General features: G+C 38.8%; 1 protein-coding gene across 1 annotated transcript in view; it reads left to right on the forward strand.

Moving 5' to 3' along the window:
• LOC102753941 (coatomer subunit gamma-2) overlaps positions 1 to 10,288 on the forward strand; it is a gene marked incomplete at its 5' end in the record, with an annotated part of 23,515 nt that extends 13,227 nt beyond the window's left edge. Inside the window, 6 exons of the mRNA XM_006758003.2 lie at positions 1,698 to 1,773; positions 3,100 to 3,203; positions 4,115 to 4,240; positions 5,099 to 5,161; positions 5,651 to 5,790; positions 6,352 to 10,288. Of these exons, the coding sequence (XP_006758066.2) occupies positions 1,698 to 1,773; positions 3,100 to 3,203; positions 4,115 to 4,240; positions 5,099 to 5,161; positions 5,651 to 5,790; positions 6,352 to 6,678 (836 nt within the window). The remainder of the gene's footprint in view (positions 1 to 1,697; positions 1,774 to 3,099; positions 3,204 to 4,114; positions 4,241 to 5,098; positions 5,162 to 5,650; positions 5,791 to 6,351) is intronic.
• Between the last annotated feature and the right edge of the window lie 301 nt (positions 10,289 to 10,589).

Raw genomic sequence — 10,589 nt, forward strand, 5'->3', positions numbered from 1 at the left:
CCACCTCCCCATCGGCCCTGCCCTGAGTGTGACAGGGGGGAGCTCCCCAACACCTCAATCGGCCCTACTACGAGCGTCACTGAGGGTGGCATTGCAACCTCCTGATCCGCCCTGCTCTGTGCATGACAGGGCGCGGCGCCCCAACTCCCCAATCGGCCCTGCTCTGAGCCCGACCAGGGGCTGCACCTAGGGAATGGGCCTGTCCTCTGCCACCCCAGAGCAGGCCTAAGCCAGAAGGTCATTATCTCCTGAGGGGTCCCAGACTGAGAGAGGGCACAGGCCGTGCTGAGGGACCCCCCTCCCCCCCCGAGTGCACATTTTTTGTGCACCGGGCCCCTAGTCTATACTAATAGAAGGGTAATATGCTAATTAGACCAGACATCTTCCAGACGTCCTTCCGGACAAAGCCATGGTAGCCGGGATGAGGCAGAGGTAGTTAGGAGCGATCAGGCCAGCAAGAGAAAGCAGTTAGGTTAGGGGCAATCAGGCCGGGAGGGGAGAGCAGTTAGGGCAGTGGTTCTCAACCTGTGGGTCGTGATCCCTTAGGTGGTCGAACAACCCTTTCACAGGGGTCTCCTAAGACCATCCTGCATATCAGATATTTACATTATGATTTATAACAGTAGCAACATTACAGTTATGAAGTAGCAACAAAAATAATTTTATGGTTGGGTCACAACATGAGGAACTCTATTTAAAGGGCCAGAAGGTTGAGAACCACTGAGTTAGGGGGATCCCTGTGGGATTGGGCCTAAACCATCAGTCGGACATCCCCTGAGGGGTCCTGGATTGGAGAGAGTGCAGGCCTGGCTGAGGAACCGCCCCCCCCCCATGCATGAATTTTGTGCACTGGGGCTCTAGTCCTTTAATAATAACAGAGGCTAAACCACAACCTATTTTTGTTTTATTTCTAGTCTCACTTGTCCCCTCCTGCTCTCAAACATGGGATCCTATTCTTCAGCCTTCCTCACCTGTGTCTAGTTCCAATATGACATTATGCTTTCTTCTCTGGACTGAGGGTCTTTGCACTTGTAATTCTCTCTGCCTTTAATACTATTTTCCTTCCATTTCCCTTTGGCTAATGTTACTTCTTCAATATTTAGCTCTACTTTTCTTCACCAATTCTGACTTAAGTTTCTTTCTCTGTATTCACTTATCTTCCTGGATATGGTTCTATCATGGACTTATTGTGCTGTGTTGTAATCATCTTTTTACTTACCTGTCATTCCCACTAAACTACAACTCCTTCATGTCAGGGGCTATTTCTTCTATCTTTCTTTCCCCAGCACCTATCACAGTTCCTTGCAAAAGTTATGTGAGCAATAAATCTTTATTGAATTAAGTGAATTTTAATAATAGAGCATCTATTTATGCTTGGAGCTGGTTGTTTGAGATTATAGCTTAATTTTATCAGTATGATATATAAGAGGTTGTAGTTGAAATGGAGGAGTGCTCATAAAAGAAATTGATATGATTTTTCCTACAATGCATGGAAGATTTTCCTATTCATAGCTCTCTTGGGCCTACAGATTTCTGTTTATGCTTAAATGGATCAAAGAAATAAGATCAAGACACAATAAAACAATAAGAGAGTTTATTCCCTCTGAACATGGGTAAACTTCTCTAAGTTTTTGAATGATTATTACTTAATGCAAGAAACCAATATTTACGTTGCTTCATTTTATGCTTCATTATAGCTGCTGTGAGTGCTTTGGCTAAATTTGGGGCTCAGAATGAGAATCTCCTCCCAAGCATCCTTGTACTCTTACAAAGGTAAGTAAAAGAATGTCATTTTTTTTGGAGTTTTTTTTTTTTTTTTTTTTTAAATAAGAACTGCCATATGGCTGAATAGAGTTCCTCATTGTACCATATCAAATGCATTACAGGACCTAAGAATAGAGCTGATGGAGTAAGTGAGGGGGCAAATGGCATTTTTGTTCTCTTCTAGTAATTTTGTGTATGCTAAGTACTTATAAAATTTGATTTTGAATTTCTCTTTGTGTGAGTTTGAGAAAGTGACTTAAAGGTGTATGCCTCAATTTGTATATTAAGGGCTAACTTCAAAGCGATTCACTAAGTAGAGTTGCAAATTTCAGCTTCTCATGGTCTCTCTGACTCCCTATTTGATGAGGAAAAGACTTGATGCGAGCAAAAACTGATTATATCTTATTAAAAGATAAAATTTACAAACCAAAGGCTGGTTGGTTTAAATGAACAATGCTTGGATTTTGAGTGCTTTTTAATATCCTTAGAAAGTCTAACACTCCCATTTTTTAATTATAAAGAAGCCTAAGTCTTTATCAGGATCATGTGGTTGCAGACCCAAGAAAAACTCCAAACTTCTATCTTATGTTATTGATTTCTTCCTAATTATTTTTTTAATTCTTTATTATTATTATTTTTTAAAATATATTTTATTGACTTTTTAGAGAGGAAGGGAGAGGGATAGAGAGTAAGAAACATCGATGAGAGAGAAACATCGATCAGCTGCCCAAGTTCTCCCCCCACCCGCCACCCTCCCCTACTTTCCCTCTGAGGTTTGAGGGTCTGTTCGATGCTTCTATGTCTGGATCTATTTTTGTTTGTCAGTTTATGTTGTTCATTATATTCCACAAATGAGTGAGATCATGTGATATTTATCCTTTTCTTCCTAATTATTTTAATGCCTATTTATATGGTGCTTATTTACCAATTGGGAGCAGTACTCAAGATTTATGGTGATTTTAGGATACACTGTTGGCTGTTGTTGAGTTCTTTTATAATAAAGGTAGCGTCAGCCCTAACCGGTTTGGCTCAGTATATAGAGCATCGGCCTGCGGACTGAAGGGTCCCAGGTTCAATTCCAGTCAAGGGCATGTACCTTGGTTGCGGGCACATCCCCAGTGGGAGGTGTGCAGGAGGCAGATGATTGATGTTTCTCTCTCATCGATGTTTCTAACTCGCTATCTCTCCCCCTTCCTCTCTGTAGAAATCAATAAAATATATATTTTTAAAAAAGGTAGTATCACATGGCCTGGTTGTGTTTTTTAGACGTGGTGGTAAAGCTCTTGGGAATCTTTAGGGTGCTGTGTGACATGCCTATTTGTATCCCCTGGACAGGTGTATGATGGATACTGATGATGAGGTCCGAGACAGAGCTACTTTCTATCTGAATGTGCTGCAGCAGAAGCAGATGGCATTGAATGCTACATATATCTTCAATGGTCAGTGAGAGCCACGGATGTAGACAAATATACTTTTGGTATCTTGGAAGCATGTCTTAAGATGATTTGCATATGAGCTGACTTTACTAGGAAAAATGCTTCTTTTATGTTTTTGACTGCACTTCCATTTCTAGGGAAATCTAAAGTATGTAAAAAAAGAATATTGCTTGCTCCTGATCCTTTTTGAGCTCATTCTTGAATGGGTTTATCTTTTCTCCCTTTTCTTATGCTACTAGAGGCTTGGTGCATGAAATTTGTGCCCTGGGGGGGTGGAGGGGAGGTGTCCCTCAGCCCAGCCTGCATCCTCTTGCAGTCTGGGAACCTTCAGGGGATGTCCAACTACTGGCTTAGGCCCACTCCCTGGCAGTTGGACATCCCTCTCGCAGTCCAGGAGCCCTCCCTCCTTACTGCCTGCTTGCTGCTCCTTAGTGCTGCCATGGAGGCGGAAGAGGCTCCTGCCACTGTGCTCACCAGCCATGAACCCGGCTTCTGGTTTAGCTGCACTCTCCCTGTGTGAGTGCACTGACCACCAGGGGGCAGCTCCTGCATTAAACGTCTGCCCCCTGGTGGTCAGTCCACATGATAGCGACCTGTAGTTCTGGTCATTCTGCCATAACGGTCACTTAGGCTTTTATTATATAGATCATTGTTCCCACATGGCTAAGTTGCTCTCTTTTATGGAAGGTACTTATATTTTGTTGAAAATGTTTATGCTCTGCTCCCATGCTTCCTTGGATGAAATTATAAGAAAGTTTTATATAATAGCCTTTACTTTTAATTTCTTATGTTATAAAGTCTGTGGTTATATTTTCCCCTCCTTCAGAAAGAGTAGATAAACAGTATAAATCTGGGCCTGTCTGGATCCTAGTATTGGCAAGAAGTTATAATGCTGATATTTCTCTTTTTCATAGGTCTGACAGTGTCTATACCAGGGATGGAAAAAGCTTTACATCAGTATACATTAGAGCCTTCAGAAAAGCCCTTCGACATGAAATCTATTCCTCTTGCTATGGCTCCTGCCTTTGAACAAAAAGCAGGTAATGGGACGACTTCACTCTGTTAGTGTTTCTATGTTTAAGTAGTGTTATTAGCATATTTTCTCTAATACATCCTTAGTTTGCTTAATTGTCACTCTGCATTTCTAAATCTTTTTAGAACTATGGTGGATGATGTTTTTAATTAGGTTTTAAATTATTTTTCTGGTTTTCACATAAAAGCTCAAATATGAAGTATGACCAGATTGAAAGTTTTTCTTTTTCCGTGCTTAGTATTGCAGAATCTGAAGTTAGCTGTCACTGTGTGTCTCAGAGCTGCAATTGTGCTGTCACCTCCTGTTTTTATTTTCTGAAGTTGGTAATTCCTTAATTTTACTATTGGAGGTTTGTCTTGAAAGAATGTATGGGACAAGATCATAAAAAAATGTTCCCATGGGATAGCTAACTATAAAATTAAAAAAGAAGGAAGGAAGGAAGGAAGGAAGGAAGGAAGGAAGGAAGGAAAAATGTTTAATGGTCAGACTGAGAAAGAATGATCTTAACTTTGAACCTTTTCAGTTTTTCTGTTGATACTATACAAGTAATTTTTCCTATTTGAATCATGAGAAGACTTGTTTTATAAATAGTTCCTTCTTTTGAGAATATTTTTTTGTACATTCTTGCCCATTTAAAGCAAATACTATATTTTAGGGCTTACTTTATTATATCACAAAATATGTTCACTAAGTAAATTTTAATTTGAACATCTCTCTAAAAAAAGGTGACAGAAGCCTACTGGTGTTTTTAGCTGTGGCTTCTTTTATGTGTGTTAGAAGCTTCTGCCCTGATGTCTTTCTGTCTGCATTTTCAGCTTGATAATGGGAGGAAAGCTCACATGATTGCTCATATCTGTCTTTTTAGAAATCACACTTGTGGCTACTAAGTCAGAGAAGTTGGCTCCTTCCAGGCAAGACATTTTCCAAGGTATGGCAAATTGATGGGTAGAAGTAATAGTCTGCACCCTAGGCATTATAAATATAGTGAAGTGCACTACTTTCATTCAGTTTGAGGAATTCCCAGGGCAGGAAATCTTTGTGTGGCTGAATATTTGTTGTTATAGGTTATAGTTGTTGTTCTAGGTTATAGTTGCTGGGGCTACCTGAAGTCCATGGAAAATTACAATTGCCTAAGCTAATGTGCTAACTGGGAATGTTGTTCTTCATATCCTAGGTAACAGGGAACTCAAATTCTAAGAAATTAGGAATATAAGGTTTTTTTGCTTTTAGTAATTGAGTATATGAACTCTTAAAATATTGATTTATTAAAGCTTGGGGATATATCAGAGTTTAATTATTAGCTAGGTGATGGAAACTTAAAACATCATGAGCATCTAGAATAATGTCCTCCTAGATTATTCTCATTTTGGGTCATCTTCTCATTTTGTTTTCTTCCTTATTTTTTTTTTCTTGATAGAACAATTGGCTGCTATTCCTGAGTTTATGAATCTGGGACCCTTGTTCAAGTCTTCTGAGCCTGTTCAGCTTACAGAAGCAGAGACTGAATACTTTGTTCGTTGTGTCAAGCACATGTTTACCAATCACATTGTGTTCCAGGTGAGATAAGTTCCCTACCCAGCCCCTATGGGAGCTTACTAGGCTTGGAGACCAGTATTAACTCCCCTGTAATTTGTGATTCTGGTAGTTCTTTTTATAGAGAAGGAAAGGAACTTAGCAGCATTTCTGGTTTTCCTTCCCATGGCTACAGAGATGCCTTCGTATGATGGGTTAAAAACTAAAAGGACTTTAAAATATCTGGAAAAGTTTCACAACATAAAGTATAAGCTGCTAAAAAATAATCACCATTTAACATAAGGATAAAAGCTTAGCTTCTAAGAATCAATTGAAATCCATTAAATATCTGCCATCTTGTTTTGGTAGAACTAAGTCGCAGGAAAGAGAAAAAAAATGAGTGAATAATATAAACCCCAAAGCCTCAAGGATAAGGCTGTCCCTGTTACCTAAAGAAAAACCTTAGGAGGAGACCTACAGTACTGTTTGGGGAGGAAAGGTATAGTGAATTCCAGAACTGAGTTATGGGTTATGGGGGGGAAGGAACAACTTGCTTGCAAACCATTCTTATCCTTCATAATGTTTTTCTGTTTGCTGACTTTTCAGTTTGATTGTACCAACACTCTCAATGACCAGCTACTGGAGAAAGTGACCGTGCAGGTGGAACCGTCAGATTCCTATGAAGTGCTGTGTTGTATCCCAGTCCCCAGCCTCACTTACAATCAACCAGGAATATGTTACACTCTTGTCCGTTTGCCTGATGATGACTCTTCAGCAGGTACTAACCCGCAGAGGGGAAGAGACACTTACATGATTAAGAATGCATTACCACTTGAGCTCTTAAATGTCTGGACACATGTTTGGGGTTCAAGAATATGGTTCTTTTCTAGAATTAAGTGTAATGATAGTGACGATGTATTTATAGTTATATAATTAGTGCTGCAGAAATAGTATTTATAACTAAATCTCTAAGTAGAATTTGCTGGACATTTAATCTTAAAAAAGAAACAGAATGTGTAGAGGGGCAGCCCCAGAAGGACGTCCGGCTTTCTGATAGAACAGCGTAACCACTGATGAGGATTCGTCTGTCTGACGTCTCCTGTAAGGAGCACGGCCTACTTCTCCCTGGTATTTCTTTCCAGGGCATTGTAAGGGCTTTTTATTAGTAGATCCAGGGCATTTTAAAATATATTGTCTTTGAGGGACTGCCGGCGGTCGCCAGCCTTTTGGACCACCGATTGGCGACCGCTGCTATACCACAGTGCTGGCATCTGAGTGTATGTCTCAGCCCAGTAAAGGTCTTAATCAACATTTGTGTATCCACATGGGAGGAAGGCTTTGTAATTCTTTCCTGGATTCCTGTGGAGTCTGGGTGGGAGTGGGGAGGGTAGCTTCTAGTGCCCATAATAGTATTTATAGGTTCGGGGACTTGAGGTCTTCTGACCTACCTCTTGTGAATGTCTAGTGTGTGTTGTACTTGATATTTTCCCCACCTGTGTGCTTCTTCTCATTCTATATTCACTAAGGAGTATTCACAATGGTTACCTGGTTTTCACAGAAATAAGCACACACATTGCATTTATGTTTTGAAAAACTTTTATTAGTAGTACTGGAAAAAACATTTATTACTTCTAGTACAGGAAAATACAGTGTTTACTACTAGTACAGGAAAAACAATTTTTACTACTGATACAGGGATAAAATTTTACTACTAGTACAGAATAAAACAGATAATAGTTAACAAATATTGAGGAAGGTACAGAGTTACAAGAAATCGTAAAAGTACTAGTGAATTGTTATCTCTGGTCATCATTCAGTTACATTAGGGGCTTAACCTGCCTCCTTTTAGCCCCTTTCCAAGCTCCCTTTTTAGATGTTGTTTCTGGGAACCCCTGCTCAATCATATCTCTGTTGGATGATAGACCAGGCTACTCACTCTAGCACGAGGTAGATTCACATTGGCACTGTTGCGGGGTCTGAATCCCAGGTTGTTCCCTCGGCCCCCCGGGTGCAGCCACCCTGGATCCATAACCCGCTGGGTTAGGAAGGCACTTTCCTATCTGGCCTCTAGGATTTCTCCTTCAAGCTTGAGGCCGTCCAACTTTAACCTTTCATTACCTCCCTTATTCCTTAATGAGGTTTCTCTTGTTCCATTCCCTTTTAGCTTCACTTTCTTTCCTGGTCTATTCCCCTCTAGTTAGACTTTTCTAAAGTATGTCCACCAGCCAGAAACGTAGCTGACTGTATCTTATGTAAAGGTAGTTTTATTTACTCTTGTTCCAAATCATTATCTGGGCCCAGTCTTAAAGTAGCCCCGTGGCTTCCGCCACCATCCTGGGATAATCTTCACTTTTATCAGTTTTCTCAAGTGGCCTCCTCTACTTCTTTTATAATTCTTCCTCGTCTGGTGCTTCTCACCAAGTTTCTGCTTTTTTTAAGAAAAGCCATTACTTCGCCACTTAATTTTAAAGGGAAGCAAAATGCTTTGAACCCATTGAATAATCAAGCTTTTCCCAAGTGAGAACACTAGCTCTTCCCTTTCCAGGTTCACGTGGATAACTGATAACTTAGGTGCCTCACAGACCCCAGTGAATGTATTAACAGAAGACAGTAAATACAGTTTTACAATATCAAAATACATAAGACAACAGTATTGAAATTACAGCAATCACATATAGTTCAGGAGGAAATAACAACAACACCAACAACAACAACAATAGAAACTTTTATACTAAGAGAGTAGGTACAGGGGAGGTTTTCTGACCCCTCTGTAGTGAGGGGTTAATTTCTTTTTAAAAAAGTATATCTTACAAATTAGCCCAGAGGTTTCAACCTTTGATCTGCTGGCTTCAGGCTCTTTTGCTTAATGCTTTGTTCATATTTTATTAATAAAAATTTGGCATTTGGAGAATTTTTTTTTCCTATTAAATTCAAAGGGTTTGCTGATTTGGTGCTAAAAGTCAGTTATAAACATTTATCATCCCATCTTGGAGAAAAGTCTCAGCACTTGGACTTTTCAAACTGCTTTATATTTGACCCATCATCTACCTGCTTAAAAGCAAATTCCTTCCTATTCCTTTGTTTTTGTCAGAAATTCTAAAATTTTTAATCTATGGCCAATCCAAAGTCTTTGCTGTACAATGAATAGAAGTAAAATACCAGGACATAGATGGTAATAAAAGTCTTTTACCCATTCCTTCTTTTTCCCATTGCAAATATTCAAATTTTACCAATCACCTGAATATCTACACATCACCTCTACTTTGTCTCATCTCAGAAAATATATTTTCCTTATAATCACAAGGGGAAAACATAAATTATATAGATCATGATTTCCTTCAACTTGAAAATTATATAGCACAGTAGAAAGGAATATAGGTTTTAGAGCTACACAAATTGGGATTTGAATTCTGACTCTGATCCATATAGACTGCGTAACCATGGACAAGCTATTTGATCTCTGTAAGCCTTTCAGGATTGTTGAAAGGATGAAATATCATTAAATAAGGTCGTTACCATAGTGCCAGGCATGTAGTAAATACTCAATAAACAGAAGCTATTTTTGTTTCAATTCTGGAACTATCTACTTTCTTCCTTTATCCTCTTTAAAAAGTAAGTCTTCCACAGTTGACTTTTTTCCTCCAAAAAATCATTCAATTATTTTGTCTTTGCTGTATCTTTAAACTTTCCCATTCTCCCGTACTTTATAACTGTACAAAAAATCTACACCGTCTGAAAAATGTGCTTTAACCCAACATCAAGATAGCACCTTAACTCCTTCCCTCAATTTATGGGCAATTTGTGAAAAGATTAAGTCTCAATTCAATTAGTCCTACTTTTATATTCTAGCCTCTAACAATTACTGCTTTAATCAAAACTTTTAAGAAAAGCCTTTCAGGCAGCATTCTTTCTTAGCAACCTTTCTCATTCAGAAACTTTTTCTTCTGAATAGCTATTGCATCAGTAACACCAAATTTAAATAACTCATTTAAAAAGTCTTCAATAGAAAATATACATACTAACAACAAATTTCATAGTATATCAGTATGAGTTGCTTTTCTCTGTTTTTCATTAGGGATGCTGCCTCCCAATTAAAAATTCATAACTCTTTCATATATACTTCAGTTCTCGACATTCTGCCTACACTTTTTTAAACCTCCACCTTAATTTGAGCTACCATAGGAATGTGATGGACACTGAATTCTTTTCTGAATTTGTAGTCGTTCTTCATTATTTGTTGTTCAGGTTTAACCATATTAACTCCTGACACTCGGTATTAAATCTACAACTTCAATTAAGTAATTGATTTCAGAATATTTATTTCCTTTGACTCATCTCCGTCTTCTCACTGGGATCCATACTAATGCACCTTGATAAAATTTATATTCTTTATAGCTAAAGCACATAATTTGAATTTTTACTTAGATGATAAAAAGGATAGAACGTTACTTTTATCACCACTTCCACTGCCTTTATAGCTAGAATTTGTATCAGTCTAGCCTTATATCAATATTCCTCCAATATGACAAATTATGACACTGAACAAGATTCCCAGATTGAAAACTCATTATTCACCTTTCCATTCATCTTGTAACCAATCATCCTTTGATCAAACACAATGGAATTTCTAAAATTCCCTCTATACATTCAACCTGTCACCATCTGGCCTTATTATTGACCCTGTACCTGTTACCTCCTAGCTTCAGACAATGGCAATCAGATTTCAACTGAACAGGTGGGTATTGCATCCCGCCTCTTTCTCACACAGCAGTCATATCAATACAAGATGCAAATTATTCAGTGTAGTCTGCCAACACAGCCAGGCATTCTTACTGCCATTAGAG

This window comes from Myotis davidii, unplaced genomic scaffold (assembly GCF_000327345.1).
Source record: "Myotis davidii unplaced genomic scaffold, ASM32734v1 scaffold2395, whole genome shotgun sequence".
Taxonomy (NCBI): Eukaryota; Metazoa; Chordata; class Mammalia; order Chiroptera; family Vespertilionidae; genus Myotis; species Myotis davidii.